This window comes from Labrus mixtus, chromosome 4 (assembly GCF_963584025.1).
Source record: "Labrus mixtus chromosome 4, fLabMix1.1, whole genome shotgun sequence".
Taxonomy (NCBI): domain Eukaryota; kingdom Metazoa; phylum Chordata; class Actinopteri; order Labriformes; family Labridae; genus Labrus; species Labrus mixtus.
Window position 1 is genome coordinate 30900334 of NC_083615.1, and position 26640 is coordinate 30926973.

At 40.4% G+C, this 26640-nt stretch overlaps 1 protein-coding gene across 1 annotated transcript; it reads right to left on the reverse strand.

The window, feature by feature from the left end:
• Positions 1-15810: 15810 nt before the first annotated feature.
• On the reverse strand, positions 15811-25864 carry LOC132973427 (myosin heavy chain, fast skeletal muscle-like). The gene is made up of 39 exons (XM_061036893.1): positions 25643-25864; positions 25427-25570; positions 25174-25330; positions 25049-25076; positions 24867-24963; positions 24673-24765; positions 24519-24582; positions 24341-24439; positions 24146-24249; positions 23886-24024; positions 23673-23791; positions 23308-23457; positions 23036-23206; positions 22633-22933; positions 22424-22488; positions 22236-22323; positions 22025-22142; positions 21820-21943; positions 21531-21667; positions 21190-21445; positions 20863-21105; positions 20604-20780; positions 20380-20525; positions 20199-20289; positions 19724-20113; positions 19485-19611; positions 19279-19397; positions 18999-19195; positions 18612-18795; positions 18346-18511; positions 18105-18229; positions 17695-18003; positions 17406-17609; positions 17187-17312; positions 16928-17098; positions 16704-16808; positions 16512-16607; positions 16006-16137; positions 15811-15905 (listed from the first exon to the last, which is right to left on the reverse strand). The coding sequence occupies exons 1-39, from the start codon at positions 25847-25849 to the stop codon at positions 15888-15890; spliced, it is 5787 nt and encodes a 1928-aa protein (XP_060892876.1). The 5' UTR covers positions 25850-25864; the 3' UTR covers positions 15811-15887.
• Between the last annotated feature and the right edge of the window lie 776 nt (positions 25865-26640).

Sequence of the window (26640 nt, forward strand, 5' to 3'; positions counted from 1 at the left end):
CTGATGATAAGAAATAGATATCATGTCAGTAATCGTTTGTTTTCTAAAATGTAAATGACCTTGTTTACTGAACTCTCTTGGTTATTAAAGTAGCATGAAATGCATTGTGTACCTTTGCTTTAGCAACAGCCGTCATGTTGCTGGAGAGGTCATCAATCTCCATCTTGTATTCACTCTTTTCCTTCTCAAGCTTCTACTTGACACGCTGGAGGTTGTCAATCTGCTCGTAACCGTAACACCAGAACGTCACTTCAGTGAAATGTGCTGAAGAGAATCCCTCTCCTTACACCGCGGTAGGATTACATTTTACAACCAGGCAGCTTTATGTATTTTTGATGTGTCTGGGTCAATAATGCTGCTGAAAGTTAATGGCAAGAAATGCTTCATCATTCAAGCATTGGTGAGTGCTAATTAACTAACATTCGCTAGTTAGCGTTAGCTAACGATAGCATCAGGATAGTATCAGCTGTCAATTTGAATGTTCTGGGGCAACAATATAGGTTAAAGGCAGGTATATTTAGATTTAGACAACACTATCTTTTTTTTTTTTTTAAGATTTTATTTTGGCTTTTTTGTGCTTTTATTCGAGAGGTAAGACAGTGGATAGAGTTAGAAATCAGGGACAGAGAGAGTGGGGAACGACATGCAGGAAAGGAGCCACAGGCCAGATTCGAACCTGGGCCACCCGCCTGGAGGACCACAGCCTCCACACATGTGGTGAATGCACCAACCACTACGCAACCAGTGCCCCAGACAACACTATCTTTAATGTCAGAATGAGGAAAAGTTTTTTCCCCTCACAGGGGCTGCGGAGGGTCTAACTGCATTACTCCACAAACGTCCTTCTTTATGTTTTCTGTTGCAGATTAAATTCTATAGATCAAAACCCGGGCTCGTCTCCTCGTCGGTCAGTGTATCACATTAATCAACACCTGTTTTTCAATTGTAGAATTGAAAAAAAAAAAAAACAGATAAAAACACGTTGGGGGCATTTTCTTGCCCGCCATGTGGGCGGTTCCATAAGAGTATGAATTCTTGCGATTCAGTGCTGTCCTTGTGCTGTTGCTTTGGTCTGAAATACGGCTGGTCTGAATCTGCGAGATAACATCGCTCCCTCATTTGCATATAGAAATGGAAATAAAAAGACAGGGAAATCAATAAATGTGGCACTACCAAAATGAAAGTCCCCGGAAATAAATAAATGTGGACTTATAGCCAAATTTATTAATAAATATAAATTAATTTCATAGGCATATTTATTTATTTCATATTGAATAAAATGGCATTCCATACATATGTTTGTCGAGAACAAGCTGTAAATGTATGACAACAGGAAAATCACCATCCGACTAAGATATTTAGAATTTAGGCTACTATATTTAGTGAGTTGAAATGTTGATCCAACTCTGTGCTTTAGTTTAAAGCATGTAGAACAATTTTAAATATAACTTGGATGTGACAAATATTAAGAAACACTTTGTTTATTTTAAAAGAACATTGGGTATAGATCATGCCTTTTAAGATGATGGCTTAGGACCTGCTTAACCCTCATAGGGTCTTTGTTTTTTAGTCACACCCAGGGTCTTTGGGTCAATTTGACCCGGCTCATGTTCAGCCTTTAGTACCCAAAAAATCCCACTAATCTTAGTTTGTTATGCACTACTAACTGCATTACTAACAATTCAATCAATATTTTTTAATTTAGTTTTGTATATTTCAGGCAGACAAAAGAAGGGTTTTGTGGCTACCACCCAGATACCAGAGTTTGAAAAAACATCCTTATTAATAATAAGTTGATTTATTTATTCATTTAAGAAAACATACATAACAAAAAAAACAGTAAGGTAAACATATTTTGCATAGTTAGTGGGAAACTTTGTGGTTACTAAGTGATTACCTAATGTTTACCTATTGGTTAATTAGTGGTTACCTGATGGTTACTTAGTGTTTAGTTTATCTAACAGTTTTTTAGTGGTTACTTAATGGTTTCCTAGTGGTAACTAAGTGGTTACTTAGTGATTACCTACATATTGGTTACTTAGTGGATACTTAGTGGTTACTTAATGTTTACCTATTGGTTACTTAGTGGTTACTGTTGGGGTTTTATGTAGTCAAATGTGGTTATAATATGAATAATTATCCTTAATTAATGATTAATTAAGTATAGTTCAGAAAAGAGGGAAAGGAGGGGCAGTTCAAACTCCGCACCACAGTTCAGAGTAATTCCCTTCATTCACAGAAAGAAGCCAACGGTTTGGACAGTGTTTACACTGGTCTTTCTGATCATGAGATTATTACCCTGGTTATAATGCTGTTTATGGAAAACACACAGGATGTGGCAGCCCGAACACAGAAACAAACAAGAGTTTTCAACAGGTAAAACTCGGGACGCGGCGGTCCAACAAATAAGATAAAAGTTCATGTTTTAACATTAATAAGCAAATATTAAACACACTGTCTAAAGCTAAGACTGCCCAGACTGAATTTAAGCCTCACTTGTGAATAACTTTGTACACAATTGATGAAGGAAAAAGGGCCCGGTGATGGAAACAGATCTTCTGTCCGTTCCAGTGTAGAGGAGTTTTGATGGCGGAGAGGATTCCTTACGGCAAGAGCGGCGTCTATGTGTTCTCCCTTGAGTGAGATGACGTCCGTTGATGTCCTTTTCGTTAGAGGACGGAATGAGACCGTTATCTTTTAAGTCTCTTACTGAAAGGCCCTCCGAGAAGCTCCATCGAGATGCGTTCAATGGACGATCCGAGCTCTGGATTCAGAACACTGTCTGTGCTTAGGACGAGGGTTACTTAGTGATTACCTAATGATTACCTATTGGTTACCTAATTGTTACCAAGTAGTCAGTACCCCATTCGTTTACAACTAACTAATCATTAGCTACTCTAGAACATGTGATGAGTAAGTACTCACTATCTACCCACTACTTAGTGGTTACCTGGTTGTTAGTTTCCCATTCTTTTTCCACTAACTATGCAAAATATGTGTACCTTATTGTAAAGTGTTAACAAAAATAACAACTAAAATGAGAGAAATTCTATTGAAAATAGAGAAAGAGTTTGTGTGTGTTTATGAAAGATGAAAATGTATGTTTTGCACATGTCACACATGTCGTTGTCTTGACGTCGTAGGTTTTCTCTACGTGTGTGTGTGTGTGTGTGTGTGTGTGTATGTGTGTCAAAATGCAATGTTTACTAGAAAATACCAATATGTCTAACATTTTTAAAGAAAGAAATGGTCCAAATTTGTCTTCTGACCCCTTTTAGCCTCCTTTCAATGGCCGGGTCTAATTGACCTGAAGACCCTGGGTGTTATATGTTGATGCAGGGGGGGTAGCAAATTCATGAAATGTACCATTTTCATATCACATGTTTAGTACAGTAAATAAGCCAAGAAGAAGAAGTTTCATAGAGAAAAAATAACTTATACTACATACATACTTTTCCTTAATGTTGAAATTTTAAAACGGGTCAATTTGACCCAAAGACCCTAGTTTGTCTTCAGGAAAAGACAACCAATTATCTCTGTAAATGGAAAATGTGAATTCAAACACAACTCATGTGCAGCCTATAAGCTCTACAAGGACATGCTACACTTTAGTGACCAAAAATAAACTATGAATCACTACCTCAACAGGAAAACCTAGACTTCAGTAAGTTTTGAGCAGGACTATGGTAAGGACTTTTTTTTATGTAACCTAAACTACAACACTGAAAGTTATCTGAAAATCTTTATCTTACTAGAAGATACCAAATAATGTTTTACAAAAACACTGTCCATGTATTATGTAGAACTAAGAAATTAATATATTGTAACACATTTTGTTCATTTATAACTGTTGCTGTCAATTTAACGTAAAGGAAGCATACAGTACCACTGCCCTTACCCCCCTGTGCAGATCAGACCACAACCTGGTCCTACTGACACCAGAGTATATCCCCCTGGTCCAAAGACAGCCTGTGACCACAAGGACTGTTAGGAGGTGGACACAGGAGAGCAACGAAGCACTGCAGGACTGCTTTGAGTCGACAGACTGGGATGTACTTTGCGAGCCACATGGAGAAGACATTAACAGCATGACTGACTGCATCACAGAATATGTTCAATTCTGTGAAAACACTGCTCTACCGGCCCGGACTGTACGCTGTTTTCCTAATAACAAACCCTGGATCACCAGTGACCTGAAAGCCCTTCTCAACAAAAAGAAACAAGCCTTCAGGTCTGGAAACAGGGAGGAGCTGAAAAGGATAAAGGAAAGGCTGGCAGCCTGGAGAGGGCGAATGTGCTAAACCTGTTCTTCAACCGGTTTAGTTCACAGCCTTCAGCTGCCTCTCCCACCTCAAACAACACCCCTGTCCTTCACACCTCCCAGCTTCCCTTTGTATTTTCTCCCTCCCCCCCAACCCCCCATGGTGAACTCTTTGGACTCTGGCCCCGCACCACAGGAGTGCACTTCCCCCTCTGAGGTGAATTGCTCCATCCCCCCCTGACTCTAACAATTGGCCAGGTTAAGAGACAGCTGGAGAAACTACACCTTAGCAAGGCTCCAGGCCCGGACGGCATTAGCCCAAGGGTTCTGAAGACCTGCGCCAGCCAGCTGTCTGAGATTCTGCAACACCTCTTCAATCTGAGTCTGAGCCAGGAGAGGATTGCTGTGGAAAACGTCCTGCTTGGTCCCGGTCCCAAAGAAGATGACGCCATCTGACCTCAAAGACTATCGACCAGTGGCTCTCACTTCTCATGTGATGAAAGTGTTGGAGAGGCTCGTCTTGACCCACCTCAGGCCGCAGGTGAAACCATCCCTTGGCCCTCTACAATTTGCCTACCAGCCACACCTGGGAGTGGACGATGCCATCATCTACCTGTTACAGCGTGCTCAGTCACATCTGGAGGGAAACGGCTGCACTGTGAGAATCTTCTTTTTTGATTTCTCCAGTGCATTCAACACCATCCAGCCACAACTGCTGGAAGAGAAGCTGCAGTTGATGGGTGTGGACTCGTCCATCATCTCCTGGATTACTGACTACCTGACACACAGACCACAGTTTGTCTGACTTGGCAGTGTTTAGTCTGGAATGGTGGAGAGCAGTACAGGAGCTCCACAGGGGACTGTGCTGTTTCCTTTCCTTTTCACCTTGTACACCTCTGACTTTAAGTACAACTCCAGGTCATGCCACTTGCAGAAGTTTTCTGATGACTCTGCGGTGGTTGGGTGTGTAAGTGATGGGCAGGAGGAGGAGTACAGAGAGCTGGTGGATAACTTTGTGGAGTGGACAGGAAGAAATCACCTGATTCTGAACTTGGATAAGACCAGGGAGATGGTGATTGACTTCAGAAGGAAGAGGACAGAGCCACCACCGCTGTGCATCCTGGGAGAGGATGTGTCTGTGGTGGAGGAGTACTGTTAACAGTGTGCTCTCATTGTATATTATGATTTTGTTTTGTTAAAGTCACTAATGAGATAATGTTGTTTTGTTTCCTGTTTGTTTTCTTTATTGATTGATCTGATTGAACTGGCACGCGACAAGTAATGTGGGTGTGTACATTTATTTTTGATTGGTTGTTTAATAAAATCACCTTGAGTGAGCACAGCTGCTACTGCTGTGTTTTTGCAATCAGTCACGTCGTTGCGTCTACTCTGTGAACAGGTTATGGGCCCAGCTAAGTAAAGTCAAGAAGTCAAGAGTTTTTTGTTTGTTTGTTTGTTTTGTAACGTACTGAAGTAACGTCATGAGTGCGCCTAGAAGAACAGAACCTGGCGGTCGCTGGTCGAGGCTTTTATTTGACGGGGATGAAAAGAATTATGAACTTTGGGAGGTGAAGTTTTTGGGACACCTCCGGCTGCAAGGCCCGAGGGTGTGGAGACACCAGAAGAAGCGGCCTCAAATGCTGAGGCCTATGCAGAATTGATCCAGTTCTTGGACGATAAAAGTTTGTCGCTTGTAATGCGAGAAGCAGCTGACGATGGGCGCGCAGCGCTAAAGATTTTGAGAGACTATTATGCAGGTAAAGGAAAGCCGAGAATAATAAGTCTTTATACTGAGCTGACCTCGCTTCAAAAATCAAGCAGCGAGAATGTGACTGAATATGTTATCCGTGCAGAAACTGCTATCACAGCATTACGGAGTTCTGGAGAGACTTTGAATGACGGGCTGTTGGTGGCTATGGTTCTAAAGGGGCTTCCTGAAACTTTCAAACAGTTTGCCATCCATATTACGCAATCGGATGACCGGATAACGTTTGCAGAATTCAAAACAAAGCTTCGAAGCTACGAGAACATTGAAAAGATGCGTGCTCCAGCAGCAGAGGACAATGTAATGGCTGTGCGTACAAGACAGAGGCCTACGAGACCCGCAAGTGCAGGCTCAACTGAACGGGGAGCTGAACGGGCTGCAGCGGACGTGGTGTGCTACAGGTGCGGACAGAAGGGACACATTGCTCGCACTTGTCAGCGCAAACTGTGGTGCAGCCAATGCAAGAGCAACACTCATCGCGATGTAAACTGCAAGAGGAGACGACGCCAGGACGCAACATGGAGAGCCACCGGCACCAATGAAGGGACCGACGAATACGTATTCCTGGTGACCGATGGGGCGGCAGGATTCCAGCCAAGCAGCCAGGGTGTCGACGCGAGGGGCCTGATGGTTGACTGCGGGGCAACCTCGCATATTGTCACCGACATCTCCAGGTTCAAGAGGTTCGATGACGAGTTCCAGGCCGGGACTCATTGCATGGAGCTGGCTGACAGCACAAGGTGCAGGTGAGCGCAGAGGTGATGCTGAGATCTGCTTGGTGGACAGTCGTGGACGTCACCTCAAAACAACGCTGAGACGGGCGCTTTACATTCCCTCTTACCCACAGGATGTATTCTCGGTGCAAGCAGCGGCTTCCAGCGGGGCATGCGTGACTTTCAAGAAAGGCGAGGACATTCTGGTGCACAATGACGGTACAAAATTTCCCATTCACGTACATGATAGACTATATTACTTGCATACAGTACCTAATGGATGTGATGACAGATTGAATGGCTGTTATGATTTAAAGCAATGGCATGAGATATTAGGGCACTGTAATTTTGATGATGTGCAGAGGTTAGAAGGGGTTGTTGATGGCATGAAAATTAAAGGTCCAGTAAACAAACATCAAACTTGTGAAGTGTGCATCCAAGGCAAGTTTACGCAAAGCCGAAACCGAAAGCCTGATGTGCGGGCCAAAATACCTCTAGAGCTAGTTCACACAGATTTGGCCGGTCCAATTCACCCAGAGTCCAGAGAGGGATACAAATATGTTTTGTCATTCACTGATGATTTTTCCAGTGCCGTGTTTGTATATTGTCTTAAGCGTAAAAGTGATACACTACAAGCAACAGAGAGGTTTCTTGCCGATACGGCGCCATATGGTAAAATTCAACGTCTTCGATCTGACAATGGCACTGAGTTTACTTCAAATCCTTACAAAACTTTGTTGGTTACGCATGGTATTAGACACGAGACCTCTGCGCCATATTCTCCCCACCAAAATGGTACAGCAGAGAGAAATTGGCGTACACTTTTTGACATGGCACGGTGCATGATAATAGAGAGTGAGTTGCCAAAAGGTTTATGGCCTTATGCGGTGCAGACAGCAGCCATAACCAGGAACAGGTGTTTTAATACGCGCACCAAACAGACTCCAGTTCAGATGTTAACGGGGAGACGGCCCAACCTATCCAGGATGCAAAAGTTTGGTTCAGAGTGTTTTGCTTATAAACAAGATAAAAGAAAGCTGGATTCAAGATGTGAAAGGGGTGTTTTTATCGGTTATGATAAAAGCAGTCCAGCTTACATGGTTTATTTTCCTGACAGCAGGAAAGTGCAAAAGCACAGATTAGTCAAGTTTCTTCCTAAGACCAGTGTTGAGCAACAGACTCAAACTAGCATTGTTGAGGATGGTGATGATGTTCTTGAGCAGAAGGTCAATAGGCCTATAACTAGGCAGGATGTAAATGCAAGTCCAGCAAGTGACCAGGTTTCAGTTAAAGAGGAGGAACTGAGAAGTAGTCCTCAGACCCAAACAGTTGAATCTATGCCTGAGCCTACAAGGTACCCTTCTAGAGTAAGGAAGAGGCCAGACTATTTCCACAACTGTGTTTCTCAACAGGCATCTGATGAAGAAACTGATCAGGTTCAGATTAACATAGATTACTGTTATAGAGTGACATGTAATATACCTGTAACTTTCACAGAAGCTGTAACCTCAGACAGATCAAAAGAGTGGGTCACTGCTATGGATGAGGAGATGCAGTCACTTAAAGAAAATCACACATTTACCCTAACTAGCTTGCCTGAAGGTAAGAAAGCAGTGGGGGGTAGGTGGGTTTACGCGATCAAGAACAACATGGATGGATCTGAAAAGTGCAAAGCACGTTACGTGGCTAAAGGATACAGTTAGAAGAGAGGTGTAGATTATGAAGAGACCTTTTCCCCTACAGCTAATCTGACAAGTATCCGAGTGATAATACAAAAAGCAGCACAAGAAAATCTGATTCTGCACCAAATGGATGTAAAAACTGCCTATCTAAATGCACCAATAGATCATGAAATTTACATTGAACAGCCAGAGGGCTACGAAATAAAATCTGGCACAAATGAAAAATTGTTTTGTAAATTGGAAAGATCATTGTATGGGTTGAAACAATCTGGCAGAAATTGGAACAAGGTACTACATGAGTACTTGACCAAAAACAATTTTGAGCAGAATCAAGCTGACCACTGTGTTTATTCATGGGAAACACCCAATGAAAAAGTTATCATTGTGATATGGGTTGATGATTTATTGATTGCGGCAAGTGATGAGAATGTTCTCAGACATGTGAAGAACATGCTTACGGAAAGATTCAAAATGATGGACTTGGGCAAACTAAGGTATTTCCTAGGTGTTGATTTCAACCAGAGTGACAACTGTGTGAGAATGTCCCAAGCAAGATATGTGTCAAAAGTATTACAAAGGTTTAACATGCAGGATTGCAAACCGAGATTGACTCCTTGTGAACAAAAACTTGACTATACAAATGATGCTGAAAAGTTGATTGATGTTAAACTATATAGAGAGGCAGTGGGAAGCCTCATATATCTGACAATCTGTACTAGACCTGATATAGGTTTTGTGGTGAGCAAACTGTCACAATATTTTACAGAGCCAACTGTTGAGCAATGGGCCACAGTTAAACATGTACTGAGGTATCTTAAAGGTACAATTGACAAAGAGCTGTGTTACAGAAAAAGTGATGAGGCACTGGGAATCAGAGCATACAGTGATGCAGACTGGGCGGCTAGTAATGACAGACGTAGTACAACTGGCTATTGTGTAAGTCTAACTGAATGTGGTGCTTTGATTTCATGGAAGACAAAGAAACAGCCAACTGTCGCACTGTCCACCTGTGAGGCAGAGTACATAGCCCTAGCTACAACCATACAGGAGTGTCTCTATCTTAAACAGCTGTTGGAAAATCTTGATAAATGTCAGTACTCACCACCTAAGGTACATGAAGATAACCAAGGTACAATAGCCTTAGCAAAAAATCCTGTGAGCAGACAAAGATGCAAACATGTGGACATCAAGTACCATTTTATTAGGTCTTCTATAAATAATGGCACAGTTACATTGGTGTATTGTCCCACTAATGAGATGGTAGCAGATTTGTTGACAAAGCCTGCAACCAAGTGCAAGTTGATGAAGTTTGATGCATTTATTTTTGGAAAATGATTTGACACTCTATGTCAACAAGGTGAGAGCAAGTGGGGGTGTTAACAGTGTGCTCTCATTGTATATTATGATTTTGTTTTGTTAAAGTCACTAATGAGATAATGTTGTTTTGTTTCCTGTTTGTTTTCTTTATTGATTGATCTGATTGAACTGGCACGCGACAAGTAATGTGGGTGTGTACATTTATTTTTGATTGGTTGTTTAATAAAATCACCTTGAGTGAGCACAGCTGCTACTGCTGTGTTTTTGCAATCAGTCACGTCGTTGCGTCTACTCTGTGAACAAGTACAAGTACTTGGGTGTCAACATAGACAACAAACTGAACTGGAAGGCCAACACAGGCTGTGTACAAGAAGGGGATGAGCCGACTCTACTTTCTGAGGAAGCTGAGATCCTTCAACGTGTGCAGCAAGATGTTGGAGATCTTCTATCAGTCTTTTGTGGCCAGTACACTTTACTCTGCTGTGGTCTGCTGGGGGAGCAGCAAACAAACTGTTATCCATTATGGATAATCCTGAGCACCTTCTGCACACCCTACTGGACAAACAGCGAAGCAGCTTCTCTAACAGACTGATCCAACTCCGCTGTCACAAAGACAGATACAGGAAACAGATACAGCTCACCTCTTGCGAGCAGCGAATTGTCATCATGATAATATCTGTCTCTCCAGAATGTAATCTGTTCTGCACATGTTAAATTTACAAATTATCTCTGCACTCAAGTTCACTTCATTTGTCTGTCTACTCGCCGTTATATTGAATATTTTTTACTGATAATATGTCTACACTCCTGCACTTTAACTTATGTATCACTGATTGCACAATACTGTCCATTTACAACTCTGTTTGTCACGGATCGAGAAAACTAAGAGGAGGACCCAGATGCAGAATTAACAAAAAATATTTAATTAAACAAAAAGGCAAACAAAAACTCACTTCAGAAGTCCAATCTGAAGAAAACAAGGAGCCACGAGTAAACTGACATACTACAATTGACACAGACAAACGACATACAATGAACTGACACAGAAGGGAAGAATCACACAGACTAAATAGACACAGGGGTAATCAAACACAGGCGAGACTAATGACACAGGTGAAGACAATGAGGGCAAAGGAAGGAATGAACACAAGACAAGAAACACTGAGGACAACTACAAAATAAATACATGAAACACTTTAGACACACAGAACTCAAGAATGAACAAAACACACTAGAACATAAAGAAACACTAAACACTGAAAAACAAAACTAAAAAAGACCAAATCATGACACCGTTTTTGCACATTTACATCTATCTCCAGCAAAGTATGTTGTATTTAATCTTTTCTTATTTAAGACTAGTATTCTGTCCTCAATGTGTGTGTCTGTACACAAATTGACAGATAGCTTACAGACTTCACAAGAAATGAGAGGCTGGAGTAAATTCAAATGCTTTACTGTTGTCATCATACTCATGAAGCTTCTTTCATTGTAAAACTGAAAAATACAAAATAAAACAAGCACAAATTAAAGGATGCTATCTTAAACATTAGCATTTTTAGTTTGTAAATTATCTGTCTTTAAACTATACAAAATGCATCAAATATATCAAATAGTTTGTATGTATAAATATAAAGATCTGTTCTTGCGAATTAATTTACAAGGGATACTTTCCAAGGCACACAGGCATGAAGGAAAGAAAAAGCTGGCTTGTGCTGCAGGCTGACCACATGGAAAATAAATGAAGCCCCTCCTAACTAGAGTCTCATAACTGAGTCACATGACTTAGAATGACCAATCAGAAAATACAGTGAAAAATAAAGAGCAACAATTAAATTATCTCAAATGACCAGCAGGGGGAAACAGAATTAAAATGAATTTAAACATTCCTGCTATACATGACAACTAGTAATGCTTAGTTTTGATATTTTTTGTGATTATTTACTTTGTATTTAATATTATATTGTGTTTAAATTTGCTAATATTGTGTGTTTGGATAACCTGCTGCTGTAACGCCACAATTTCCCAGTTTGGGATCAATAAAGTAACTATATTCTATTCTATTGAGTCCAGAACCCTGAACAAACACAAAATTAATTAGAAACATAAAACAATATCAATTAGTTATAAAGGCAGTGAAAAACATTGACACAAAATTTGCATTTTTCTAGGTTAGTCTCCTGTTTTTGAGAGAAAAACTGATCTCTGATTGTTGAGTTAAAATACACTCTGAAAGGTAGTGCTCTCTGTTAAAAACTACAACAAAAACCCTCATCTCCAAAAATGAGGACTAAAGCAGGGTGGTCACAGTTCCTTAAAAAGTCTTAAAATGTCTTAAATACAAATTTACTAATAAAAAGCCTTTAAATGTATTACATTTTCTTAAATTCGGATTGGCTGGGTCTTAAATGTTTTAGCAACAGTGGTTTAACGTCCCCGCAATAATTCTGGGTACGTGCAGCCCCTTTTTCGTCTTGATGCTCATTTGAAACCTTGCTAGTCAGCTCAGCCGTTAGCTAGTTTATCGAAAAATGTATGCACGGTATGTTGAAGGGTTTTCGAACTTGGGACAATGGGGATCAAGGCCGTAGAATCACACATGCAGAGCGTGAAGCACAGAGAGTATGCAAGAACCAACCAGCAGACTCCAATTGCCCGTTTCTGCTCCACTCTTCCCACCGCTAGAAGGATGCTAGCATGGATGCTACAATGGGAAATCCACCGACAACAACGTTATAATCTCACCTCCGAACAATTTGTGGCTCTACGCCAACACTCAGAGCAGAGGTGATTTGGGTGTTGAAGACAGTGACGAGCTAACACTCATTCTGGTCCAACGCCGGGATTGAAGACGTGTTCAAAGCCATGTTTCCAGACTCTGAGCTTGTGCAGACATGTGGAAAAGACAAGACCAGATATGTAGCTAAATTTGGATTGGCCCCGTATATTAAAAAGGAGCTAAATAACCATGTTCAGTCAAGATACTATGGATCACAGTTCAAGGGCCATGCAACTGCCCAGGACCTACTTCAGCACTTCAAAGTAAGTTTGCTGCCATTCAATCTATTTATTAACTCGCCTACTTTCAACTTAATATTACTCAAAGTTACTTACAATGTGACATTACTCTCGCATATAGGCAAGTTTTTCTATGTAATTTCCAGCTGCTGCAGTGACTCCTAGATTGATACAACCAGACACTTTAATAAGTCTACCAGCCGAATAGAATTTTAGAATAGTCTGTTTATTTACCGACCAACATGTCTGTATAGAGTGTACAAACTTGCCACCAACAAAACTGGATAGAAAACCTACCTGTCGTCGAGAGGGCTATTACAATTTGGCCAATGATCATAATGAATGTGGATGCAGTGACGAGGAAAAAACTTCCAAACCCTAGAACATCATCCTATGACACTTATGCAGAAGCATGGAATGACCCTGTCATAATAGCAAGTTCCACTTCTTCATGGCTGTCTCCAGGACATTCACTACCTTTCTGACTAAATGTCAGACAGATCAGCCTGTGATGCCCTTCATCAGTAAAGACCTGGCTGTGGTCATGAATGTAATGAATAATAGTGCTGCACAATATAGTAGTAAAAAAAAAAAGATTTTATGATTGCGATATGATTCACGATTAGGGGGAATGAGCATTTCTGCATTTCACAGTTTTCATTTTCAATAAAAAATAATTTAATCATGTGACATTTATTGGGGTCTGAACCCAACAAACATGTTTTCTTACATCTGGAGAACATTATGTGTAGGCCTGGGCATCTCTGCAGCAATACAGTACTTCATTATACTTTTTATCAACTTTATTTTAACTTAACTCATGCAATTTAGATAATATTCTGATTCTGTTCAGCTCTAATGAATAACATGCCATGATTAGTGTGTATTTCCACTTAAATTCAATTACTCCCCACCATCAATGAAAGGTATAGCACTAAATCTAACACTTTTTTGTTTGTATTGTTGTTCATTTTGTACTGTATATGTACATGTAAATGTTCTCAGAGCCTCCTGAAGAGGTTCATTAAGGCAGAGATAAAGAATGACATCAGTACACTGCAGATGGTCAGACTGGACATGACTGATAAGAAATCAAGGGTTCGCCTAAAGGATGTGGACATCGGCTTAGGAGCAGATGCCGTCCTAAATGTCTTGTGGGAAATGTCAAGTAATGGTTAGGGTAAAGGAAATGAAATTATTGTTTTGCTTTAAACATTTAGTCAGTCTTACACCCCCTCCTTCACCCTTCCTGTTAGGAACTCCAGAGTAGCCCAAGCAGCAGTATAGGAGAGCTCAGTGTGCTGGAGTTTAGAAGGGACTGCATGGATGGTTTGACTAACATCGTCCAGAAAATCCTAGACAAGAGCCCACTCAAGTACCCAGTTGTGAGGCAGATGGCAAAACTTTCTGCAAAACAACCAGCTGTCAGGAGATGTCTCTGCTGGAACTTACGTTTACAGAAGTTAGCACAATGTACACCGTCACAACTACCTGAAGCTTGTTCAGTCTCAACACATTAAAACAGTGTTTGGTTTGTCTGATAAATTACTTTTTTTCATTACATTGGTTGATTAATTGTTATTTTTTGTGTGTTAATCTGTTTCACAACAGGTGATGTGATTATCCAGCAATTTGGAAACTTCTTGTCTCTGGAGGCAAATGCTGAATCCTTCTCTTCTTTCCAACCCATGCGGACAAGACTGGATGTTTTCCTGCATGGATTCCTCCATCAATCCTACCCTGAGTTATGGACTTTTTGCGCGAAACTTCTGCTCCTGTCCCATGGCCAAGAAACGGACACCTGGACCAGGAAAAGAGAAAGAAGATGAGCAATGCACAAAGAGAAAAGTCGCAGAGGACCACCTTGAGCAGCTCAAAAGGAAGAAGACACTGAGTGAAGTAGCCTGGAACTCAGGCATATGCCATAATGTCCAGTCAACTCTCTTCTGCTTACCTCTTCCACCCCAGAATTCCTGTTTCCACAACCTTTCAAATGAAAATTGTACATTCACATTGTTAAAATGTCTAAGGTAGGCCTATAATAGAAATACAAGGTTACTTTAGCCAGGACATAAATCAAACTGCCATTGTGAGCTGGTCAATGACAACTCATAAGCAAGTAGTGTAGTACACTGACTTCTTTGCAGTCCACAAACTGCTGGAATTGATTTTGTTTTATTTATTTTCTATATTTTTGTCTTAACTGTATTATTCTGGTTACTTAATGTGATTAGCATTTTTTCACAGGACCTAATTTTAGACCGAGGCTCCACATATGGCAATACATGGTGAATGATCTGGAAAAGCACTTTCACCTTTGATTTGCACATAACTGTCAATTTTAATTTCTGAGTTATTGTCCACTAATATGAAACTTTCTGAGAATATTGTAATATGATTTAGGACAACAATGATATTTTTGTGTTTCCCTTTTACATGAATAAACACATTTGCACAATGTTCCTAAACTGAACCATTTATTGTCATTTTACCTTACTGCCCATTTTGAACTGCCATCTATGCGTTAATTAAAAAGTATATTTTCACTTATGGTGTGTATTTCCATTGCAAATTTGATCTTAAATTTCATTCAAAGTAGTATTAAAAATGTCTTAAAATGTCTTAAATTTTACTTGTTCACATCTGTAGACACCCTAGTGTGGTTTGTTGAACTATCAAAATTTTAATTGTAGTCTCCGGCACCACATATGACTTCTAAGGAAGACGTCGTCTTGTATATAGTCACTTTTTCACTCATGCTCATTTTCAGTGGGAAAATTATGATTTGCCTTTGCCTACTCTGAAATATATATTTTTGTAAGTGGGGGCACACTTACTAGTTTTCTAAACTTCATTCTTTAAATGTTTGAGATTTACACCCCCCAAGTGTTTTGACATTTTAGGACCTAAAAAGAGTTCAAACCTTTCGCCCTATGACCTTGTAGTGACCCATTCCAATTGAGAATTATATTATGCTTCACAAATGATTGACATTTTGACTTTTGCTCCCTTTGAGCACACAATAGGATTACAAAATATAACAAAAAGCAATGGAAGATCAGAGAATATTTTATTATGGTACATTTCACATCATATTATATGATTAGAAACAGCCCATCCGCTGGAGTGCTTTACTCAGCCTCTTTTACCTGTCAAAACAAAATAAAAAGCAATAAATACATACAGTATAATCCTGAATTCATTTATATCATACTTTTTTAAGCTTACATTATAAAATGTTTTACTTACCTTGCCAGAGTCACGGCTCTTAGCTCTCAGCTTGTTAACCTGGGTCTCTGCAATGTCGGCACGCTCCTCAGCTTCCTCCAGCTCATGCTGGATCTTCCTGCACTTGGACAGATGAACATTGGCCTGCTCCTCCTGGAAAACCATTTACAAGGTTTAAAGGTATTGAAAATTTTACAATTTTATATTAAATGTCTTTTCTTATGTATATATAATTATTTGGTTTACAAGAGTAAGTTCATCTTTTAGTGACAATTATTTAATATTTTACTCAGAGGATCACTGATTTTAATATGATAGACTTTTGGTGCATGATAGTGACCTTCTTATGTATATAACTTGTGTGTACACTATTTGTGCCATGATGGCTTAGTGTGATAGATGTTGCATTCATCTACATTTCTTGTACTTATACATAATAATATAATCTGTACAAAAAGCTAGATTAGTTTGAAAGACTTCTGTCATGTTATCTCTATATTATTTATGAATATGAATAACTCTCTTACCGCTTCCTCAGACTGCCTCTTGTAGGCCTTCACCTTGAGCTGCAACTTGTCAACCAGATCCTGCAGCCTGTTAACATTTTTCTTGTCCTCTTCAGTCTATGATAGAAGATACATTTTCATTTAAAAAAAAAAAAAATCATTATGAATATGCAATGTTTTTGGTATGCCAAGTGTTATTTAGAGTGACTGTACCTGGTAGGTCAGTTCCTTCACTCTCCTCTCATATTTGCGAACGCCCTTAACAGCATCAGCTCCACGTCTCTGCTCAGCCTCAACCTCTGACTCCAGCTCACGAACCTTTAGAAAACAGTAAAACATTTAATAAACACATATATACTGTATATATATATATGTTTACAGAAAACGCAAACATTGTCTTGACCCTGTATTAAGAATTATTAACAGGATATTCTCACCCTAGACTCAAGTTTCTGGAGCTGCTTCTTGCCACCCTTCATGGCCAGATTCTCAGCCTCGTCCAGGCGGTGCTGCAGATCCTTGACAGCAACCTCAAGGTTCTTCTTCATCCTCTCCAGGTGAGCACTGGTATCCTGCTCCTTCTTCAGCTCCTCAGCCATCATAGCAGCCTATAGGAGACAGCATTTAATGTTGATAAGAATTACTTTATTAAGACACATTAAGCAGGAGTAAAAAAGCATTTCTTTTAAAACCTACATCTGTGATGGCCTTCTTGGCCTTCTCCTCTGCATTCCTTGCTTCCTGAACTGTGTCATCGACTTCACTCTGGACCTGGACCAGCTCAGACTCAAGCTTCTTCTTGGTGTTCATAAGGCTTGTATTCTAAAATAATAGGGAATCGTTTCATGAGATAAAAAGACTGATTTGTAAAGTTGTGGAAAAAATGAATCAATACATATATTAATCCAAAATCACCTGAGAGTGCAGAAGTCCAACACGCTCACTTGCGTCCACCAGCTCCTGCTCAGCAGTTTTGCGGCTTCTCTCAGTCTGTTCCAGAGCAGCTCTTAGTTCCTCAATTTCAGCAACCATGAGACCGTTCCTGCGATCTACCATAGCAGCCTGTTCCTTGAGGTCTTCCTGAGCTCTGACAGCATCATCAAGGTGCAGTTGTGCATCCTAGTGAAAAATTAGAAATATTCCCTTGAATGCCAGAGTTCAAGTGAACTGACGAACTTTGCACAAAATCTGTGGGCTACAATACCTTCAACTGTGCCTGAACATTCCTCAGCTGCTTCTGGGACTCAGCAGCCTGGCGATTGGCGTGGCTCAGCTGAATCTCCATCTCATTCAGGTCTCCCTCCATCTTCTTCTTGATTCTCAGGGCATCATTCCTGCTCCTGACCTCAGAGTCCAGAGTGGTCTGCATTGAGTCAATCACCCTCTGGCTATTCCTCTTGATCTGCTCCATCTCCTCATCCTTCTCAGCCAGTTTCCTGTCTACCTCACCCTTAATCTGGTTGAGCTCAAGCTGGACACGCAGGATTTTGGACTCTTCATGTTCCAAAGTTCCCTAATGAAAGTAAATAATTCATATATAAATCTTCATTCTTTAAAATACATTTGTCCATGATTTAAATTGTCTTTCAGAGGATTTCCCCTGAACAATTGTACCTCAGCCTCTTCAAGAGCTGTCTGGATCTCAGACTTCTCAGTCTCCACCTGCTTCTTGGACTTCTCCAGCTCATGGATGCTCTTGCCAGTCTCACCAATCTGTTCAGTGAGATCAGAGATCTCCTCTGCAGAGAGATTCATGTGTTTTGTATTGTTAAGCCTTAAATGTTTCGTATGTATTAAATATGTTAGAAATAAACACTGTAATACAATGCTTCTGTAGCATGTAGTAAGAACTCACGTTGCAGGTTCTTGTTTTCACGCTTCATGGTCTCCAGCTGATCCAGAGCTTCCTCATATGAGTTCTTCATCTTGAACAGCTCAGTGCTGAGAGAACGAGCCTCCTTCTGAGCTCCCTCAAGCTCTGCCTGACCCTCCTCATACTTCTGTTTCCACTCTGCCAACACCTAAAAAGCCATTTATTTGCTTAGTTGTTTATCAGTACAATGGCGAATCAAATGAGTGTGTCTTTGATTACAGAGTATAGTTGACAGAAGGACACGTTACCTTGTCAAAGTTTCTCTGCTTCTTGTCCAAGTTGGCAGCCAGGCCATTAGCTCTCTCCACATCAATCATGAGGTCCTCCACCTCACTCTGGAGCCTCTGTTTGGTCTTCTCCAGAGAAGCACACTTGGAATTGACAGCCTCAATCTGCTCCTCAGCCTCCTGGAGGCGCTGGGCAAGCTTTTTCCTGTTTGAAAAGGGTGTGATTGGTCTCAGTAAAAACTTTAACAATCCATGTTGGCACTGATTATGTTTTCTCCACATAATATTGCATGTTTAAGAAATCTTCTAACATTTTGACCTTTTAAACTAGATTCACATATGAAAGGAGTGCGACCCGTTCAGGCGGTACCATTGTCATTTAAGCTGAGCCGTATAAAATGTACGTACTTGGATTCCTCAAGCTCCTCAGTGCGCTGGATGGCATCAGTTTCATACTTGGTTCTCCACTGAGCCACTTCACTATTGGCCTTGGACATTCCACGCTGCAGCTCAGCCTTTGCCTCCTGCTCCTCCTCAAACTGCTCCCTCAGCAGATCACAGTCATGGCGGGCTGATTGCATTCCATGGGCAAGGGCATTCTTGGCCTGATGTAAGAAATTGCCGTCAGTGTGAAAAGGTAATAAATCACACATACAAAGTTCTCAGTAAGAATTTAACGTTTTCTTACCTTAACCTCCTCTTCAATCTGTCTCTTCAGCTCTTCAATCTGCTGAGTGAAGGCCTGTTTGCCTCTGGTCAGCTGGGAGACGAGAGCTTCTTTCTCTTCAATTTGACGACTGAACTCACCTTGAGAGAAACATATCATGAAACATTAGTTTGTGTTACATTGTGAAATAATCAACTTCAGATCTTTCATTGCTTACTTTAACATACCATTTTCTGTCAGGAGACGTGCTTTCTGTGCACTCATGTCATTGTTTTGACGGACATTTTCATCATTCTTGGTCTTTAGTTCACTGTATTGGTCTTCAAGAGTACGGCACATCTTTTCAAGATTTCCCTGATGATGAGAAACAGAGATCATGTCAGTAATCATTTGTTTTCTAAAATTTAAATGACCTTGTTTACTGAACTCTCTTGGTTATTAAAGTAGCATGAAATGCATTGTGTACCTTTGCTTTAGCAACAGCCTCCATGTTGCTGGAGAGGTCATCAATCTCCATCTTGTATTCACTCTTTTCCTTCTCAAGCTTCTGCTTGACGCGTTGGAGGTTGTCAATCTGCTCTCCCAGCTCAGCAACGCTGTCAGCCTGCTTCTTGCGAAGAGCAGCAGCAGTGGCTTCATGCTGCAGAGTGGACTCCTCAAGATCACGACGGAGCTTCTGGAACTCTGCTTCACGTTTCTTGTTCATCTCAATCTGGGAAGCAGTGGCTCCACCGGCCTCCTCCAGCCTCTCACTGATCTCCTCAAGTTCCCTGGAGAGGTCAGCTCTCTGCTTCTCAACCTTGGCACGAGCTGCACGCTCAGCCTCAATCTCCTCCTCCAGTTCCTCAATACGAGCCTGTAGAATGTAGATATGATGTGTTTCAGTAAACTTTCACTTGACAAACAATATGTATTCTGTTTAATTTAACTCAATATTTCACCTGAAGCTCCTTGATCTTCTTCTGAAGCTGAGCACCCATTGACTGCTCATCCTCAATCTTGCTAAGGAGCTGGCTGGTTTCAAAGTCCTTCCTGTGAGAATCATGGATACATTTCTTAGTCAGAGTTCATGCTGTTACAGTAACGTTTGTGTATGCTTTTGTTAAAATAAACAAAACGTACTTTTTGATTTTCTCATCAGACTGCTGCTTGTCATTCTCAAGATCCATTATGGATTCCTGGGCCAGTTTCAGATCACCCTCAAGCTTCCTCTTGGCTCTCTCAAGGTCCATACGCAGCTTCTTCTCTTGCTCCAGAGAACCCTCAAGCTAAACAATAGTATACGGCTTAATGATCAGGAGTCAACACCAATGTTATTTGCCAGTTTTAAGGACTTGTGAACTTACATCATCCACTTGTTGCTCAAGCTTGGTCTTGGCCTTGGTCAGAGTGTTGACCTTGTCTTCCTCAGCCTGCAGATCATCAAGAGTCTGTTGGTGAGATTCCTGAAGGGCTTTCTTTTCCTTGGTCAGCTTGGCAATGCTCTCATCCTGAGAGGCCATCTCCTCAGTCAGGTTCTTCACCTAAATTTGCAAGACAGACGTTGTTATTGAGGGTAATGTTTAGATGAAACTTGATGGACTAGATAGATTGTTAAATCCAAACCTTGTTCTCAGTGGCGTGTTTCTCCTTCTCCACTTTGGCCAAGGTAAGCTCCAGATCATCAATATCCTTCTTGAGCTCAGAGCATTCATCCTCCAGTTTTCTCTTCTTGGCAGTGAGCTCAGCATTGATTTCCTCTTCATCCTCCAGCCTCTCAGTGATCTCTTTGCATTTGGCCTCCATCTGAATTTTGCTCTTGATAAGACCCTCACATCTCTCCTCAGCATCTGACAGATTCTCTGTTTCCTAGTTTGTTGTTTGAAAAAGGATGTTAACAAATCTACATAGTACATTATGAAACAGCATATCAGTCCATCAATGTGTACTTACAGATGCGACTTGCAGCTGCAGATCATTCTTCTCCTGCAGAAGGGACACAAACTTCTCCTCCAGCTCCTTTTTCTTGGCCAGGGCAGCGGCCAAATCTGTCTTCATCTTGTCATAGTTCTCCTTCATCTGCTGCAGCTCCTTCTCAGTTTCAGCGCTCTTGAGCAGAGGCTTGATCTTGTAGTACACTTTCATCCATGGCCAGTGTTTGACATTCATGAATGAGCGGATGTTGTACTGGATGGAATAGATGGCTTCCCTGCAGAAAAGAAGGTGTAACTGACAATTTTCTTTTGTGATTTAAAAAAAGAGTCTCATTCAAAACTAGGTTTTATTTAACATGCCTCCTCTCTGTCATCTTCACAAATTCCTTTCTCATGACGTAACCACGGCAGAGAGCCTGAGTCATGGTGACCAGAGATGCCAGCTTTTCATCTCTCATCTCCTCAAGGAGACCCAGGAGACCAGCCTTGAAGAACACCTAAACAATCATACAAAATTGAAAATGAATGTTGTAGAAACTCATATACAGTAAAGACATCTTTAAGTTATGTAACATACCCACACAATGGATGAAACATCATATCCCTTGTAGTAGAACACCTTAGGAAAAAAGTCCTGAAAGTATCTTACCTTGGTGTGTCCAAATTTATACTCGTCATGAGGAACATCAATTGATCCAAGCAGCTTCTCTGAAGCCTTCTTGTTATCAATGAACTGGCCCTCAGGGATGACACTGGCATTCAGCACCTTGTATCTTTTATGAGAGAGTTCATTGTTAGTGTGAGTGTTGCCTTTGAATCATCTTTATCAAAAAATATACAATATGTATAGATACCTCTGCTTGAAGTCAGCATAGAGGATTCTGCTGGGGAAACCTTTCCTGCAGATTCTGATACCCTCCAGTACACCGTTACACCTGAGCTGGTGGATGACCAGGAAGTTCTCCATCAGACCTGTAAAAAGACATTCATTGTAGTTATGAAACATGTAACAACAAAATATAACCATTCCTCAAAGACTCTATTCAATTGATCTTTTTTATGTACCTGGAGTCTTTGACTCATTGGGAATCAGGCAACGCACAAAGTGAGGATGAGTGCTCCTCAAGTTAGTCATCAGCTTGCCCAAGTTCTCCTGTAGATCCAGGATTTAAAGTGATGTCATTAAATATATATCAGTTTGGAGTATGAGTGAAAGGTGATTTTATAGCAAAGTCTTCCATTTAAAACCTTACCCTAAACTGTGAAGACACAGTCTGCATAGAACCACCCTTCTTCTTGCCTCCCTTCTTGCCAGCCTCTGTTGATATGTTTAAGTAGAGACGTTTTGTTAGAATTCGAAATACAATTCACATGAACCAATGCTACAGTTTTTTGAATAATGTACATTTTGTAGAACATAAAAATAAATTTTATACTGTATATAAATGTTAGGCTTTCTAACCTTCAACAACAGGAGGATACAGAGCAGCCAGCAGTTTAACTGAGGACTTTTGGTACAGCTGAATAACTGAGTCATTCAGGGGATCCTTGTTCTTGTCCAGCCAGCCAGCGATGTTGTAGTCCACTGTACCAGCATAGTGCACCAGGGAGAAGTGGGCCTCAGCCTTGCCCTTTGCGGGCTTGGGCTTCTCAAATGCTTTGTTTTTGCCGAGATGCTGGTCATACAGCTTGTTCTTGAAAGATGTGTCTGTTGCCTTGGGGAACATGCACTCCTCTTCAAGGATGGAGAAGATACCCATGGGCTTTAGAAGAGGGAAAGACATATGTTATAATCTTTACATTTTCATACATTTCATACATATGTACATTGAATATAACTAAGAGCAATTTCATGGAATCTTTACCTTCTCAATCAGCTCAATACAGGCAGCCAAGTCCATGCCAAAGTCAATGAACTCCCAGATAATACCCTCCTTCTTGTACTCCTCCTGCTCCAGGACAAACATGTGGTGGTTGAAAAACTGTTGCAGTTTCTCATTGGTGAAGTTGATGCAGAGCTGCTCCAAAGTGTTGAACTGTAAGGAGACATAAAACCAGCATGAGTTTTTGGAGACAAAAAGAGTGTTTCTATCAAGAAAAGTCAGTCAGGTACTGAACTGTTGGAAATTAAGCTCACATCAAAGATTTCAAAGCCAGCAATATCCAGCACTCCAATGTAGAACTGCCTTGGCTGTTTGGTGTCCAACATCTGGTTGATACGGACGACCATCCACAAGAACATCTTCTCATAGATAGACTTGGCCAGGGCAGTCACTGAGTTCATTACCTAAATAACATCACAAATACAGTTTGATTAAAGTCAGTGAGGTATGAAGTAAACTTCTCATAATATATCCACTTTGAAGATGTTTTTCACATAGTGCTAAATCCAACTCCTAAAAAGTAGCTTTAAATAGAACGCTACCATTCCATTGTCATATTAGAGTCATTACTACTTTACTGAAGTGCAATTTTTTACATTTCTTTACGTTTTATATTTACCTGAGGTACGGTCTGTCCCTTGGTCACATACTCATTTCCGACCTTCACTCTGGGATAGCACATTGCCTTCAGCATGTCAGCAGAGTTCAGACCCAGCAAGTAAGCAACCTTGTCAGCATCTGACAAAAGTACAGTGATTAATTATTCTATGTAATATTTTTGTTGTTCCTGAACTATAATAAATAAATACATTTCTAAATATTGAGATCTCACCTTCTGTGCCGTCAGGCTCAGCCTGCTCCTCACGCTGCTTCTGCTTGAACTTCATGCTACCATGGTGGAGCACAGCACCAGTCATCTTGTAGATGCTGACTTTCTCTTCACCACTGAAGCCCAAGATATCAATAGCGTTCTGTGTTTGAAAGAGGTGTCCAAACCAGATGTTGTCAATTTACAAAGTGTAGATAGATTACTTTTAATGTTGCACTTATTCACAAAACATGTATAAATATTTTATAGTAAAGTTCACTCACATCAGTGGCTTCCAGCTCAACTTTGTCATCAATGCTGGCAACAGTGATCTGACCCATGCTGCACATGGGGAAGTCGTAGGGGTTGGTTGTGATGAGTGTCATTTCTGGAGATCAAAAGGGTGTAAAGTTCAATGCATTGTCATGTATAAAATGTATAAAGCAGTTTAACATTGAGGAACAAGTCAATGTGTTTACCAATAATCTCAGGTTTGTGGTTGGTCATCATCTGGTAGAAGATATGGTAGCCTCTCTCATCAGGAAGCTGGAATGTCACTCTAGACTTCTCCAGCAGATCTATGAATAATGTTCATAAGTCACACTGTCCAATTCTTCATTCTAGTTATTTGTCTATTCTAATAGTATTGTTACTTACATGTCTCAATATCAGCACTAGCCAGTTTGCCAGTTGTGCCGAAATGGATTCTGATGAATTTACCCTATTTGGAACAAAGGCATTTTTTTAACATCAATGAACATGGACAATGTGTAGCAAGACATCTGATTTACAGAAATCCCTCCATACTTACGAAACGAGATGAGTTGTCATTCCTCACAGTTTTGGCGTTACCATAGGCCTCCAGCAGAGGATTAGCTGCAATAATCTGATCCTCAAGGGAACCCTGTAATGAAGGTTTAGAGTTGATATAAAAATATTTTATTTTCCAATGTAAAAATATTGCATACATGAAGAATGCTCAATAGTTAAAATAATTTATCCCACCTTTGATGCGTCCCTCTTCGGGCCACCAACTGAGATGGTTGCAAAGTACTGGATGACACGCTTTGTGTTCACAGTCTTTCCAGCACCAGATTCTCCACTAGGTATAAAAAATACTTTTAAGAACTTGTTTGATATATTTTTTGAAGTATATAAGCAATATGTTAAACACATTTTAAACTTACGTGATCAAGACAGACTGGTTCTCCCTATCTGTTGATATAGACATTCAAAAATAAAACAGTTAACTCTGTTTTCTTGCATCAGAAACATCATATACTGATAAATGATCTGTATCATTATGTCTTACCAGTAGCCATGAACTGAAAAGCGTTGTCAGAGACAGAGAAGATGTGGGGTGGAGCCTCCATACGCTTCTTGCCTCTGTAGGCATTTACAACCTCTTGGTCATACACTGGGAGCCATTTGTAGGGGTTCACAGTGGCACAGAACAACCCAGAGTAGGTCTGAAAGCATAGAGATTCAATAGTTACCTCAATGTTTCAAACAAGTAAATCCATGTTAAATAACATTTTGTTTCTTATTAGGGCCCATTTTCTTACGTAGATCATCCATGCTGCATAACGCTCTTTGAGGTTATAAAGCACAGAGGCTTCATTGAGATGGGTCATCATGGCCATGTCCTCAATTTTGTCGTACTTGGGAGGGTTCATTGGAGTGACGTCTTCTTCTTTAGCTACCCTCTCCTACAACAGGACACTTGTTACAATGAGCAATTATCATATTGAACAATTTGACTCTGATTTAAAGATACTAACCTCCTGAGTGTCCAGGACTTTGACGGTGACTTTGCCACCATCCTTCTTGACGATCATTCCCTTCACATACAGCTCCTTCACATCAGCCACATAGCAGGCAGCCTTTGCATCGAAAGGTTTGCTTTGAGCCTCAATTCTCTCCTTCTCAGGCTTACGGAGGTAAATGGCAGCCTTGCCGTAAACGGCCATCTCTGCGTCCGTACTCATGGTGGCGGCTTGTATCTAATAGATAAGAAATGAAATGACATCTTAGACTGAGTTTTAAGTTCATGTTAGTAAACAATAATTGAACATAAAATATTCTTGAGAATTAATCATATCCACATTGAAACCATGTTTCCATATCCTTATATAAAGTTTTTGTGTAATTTCAGAAGAAGTGGATTCATAGAATACATTCTAGGATACAGTTTAAATTTACAACACAGTCATTGTATAACTAACTGCTTTCATTATATGCGTCACTAATATGTCTCACACATAAATGATAGATTACTTACCTGACTCCCTTCTCTGTCAGTAGGTAGTATTCACCAATCCTGTTCAAAACAGTTTAACATATGTTAGAGGAGGTGAAAAATCACAGCATCACAGAATCAATTTCTGAATCATTGCAGAACATAGATGTACCACAAGCAGGAACTCCAAGGTCTTCTGTGAACTACCCGTTCCTGAACGACTACTTATATTGAGTGGGGCAGTGCTGACACCTCCAAAGTTAAATGTAGATTGGCAATGTATTAAATGATGTGGTGGAGATCATATAAAGCATCTGTTGGAAGAATACGTCTAATGTTTCAGGTTTCATCAGTATGGCCAGTATTGAATTATTGCTTGATCATAACTTTAGTTTAGATTAGCTACAGCCTCTCCAGCCTCTTGCATGCTCTACAGAAGTCAATTAATATATTTAGAAATAGACCTGTGTTTTTTCCTGGGGTTAAATTCCAATGAAAAAAGGAAATTGATAAATACATTTGTACTCTAAAGGAACACAG

Coding starts and splice junctions, on each gene's coding strand:
- LOC132973427 (XM_061036893.1), bottom strand. CDS start 25,849: ATGAGTACGGACGCAGAGATGGCCGTTTACGGCAAGGCTGCCATTTAC. Junction 24,025..24,145: donor TTGAGCTGGAAGCCACTGAT/GTGAGTGAACTT, acceptor TTTCAAACACAG/AACGCTATTGATATCTTGGG. Junction 21,668..21,819: donor ATAAATTTGGACACACCAAG/GTAAGATACTTT, acceptor ATGATTGTTTAG/GTGTTCTTCAAGGCTGGTCT.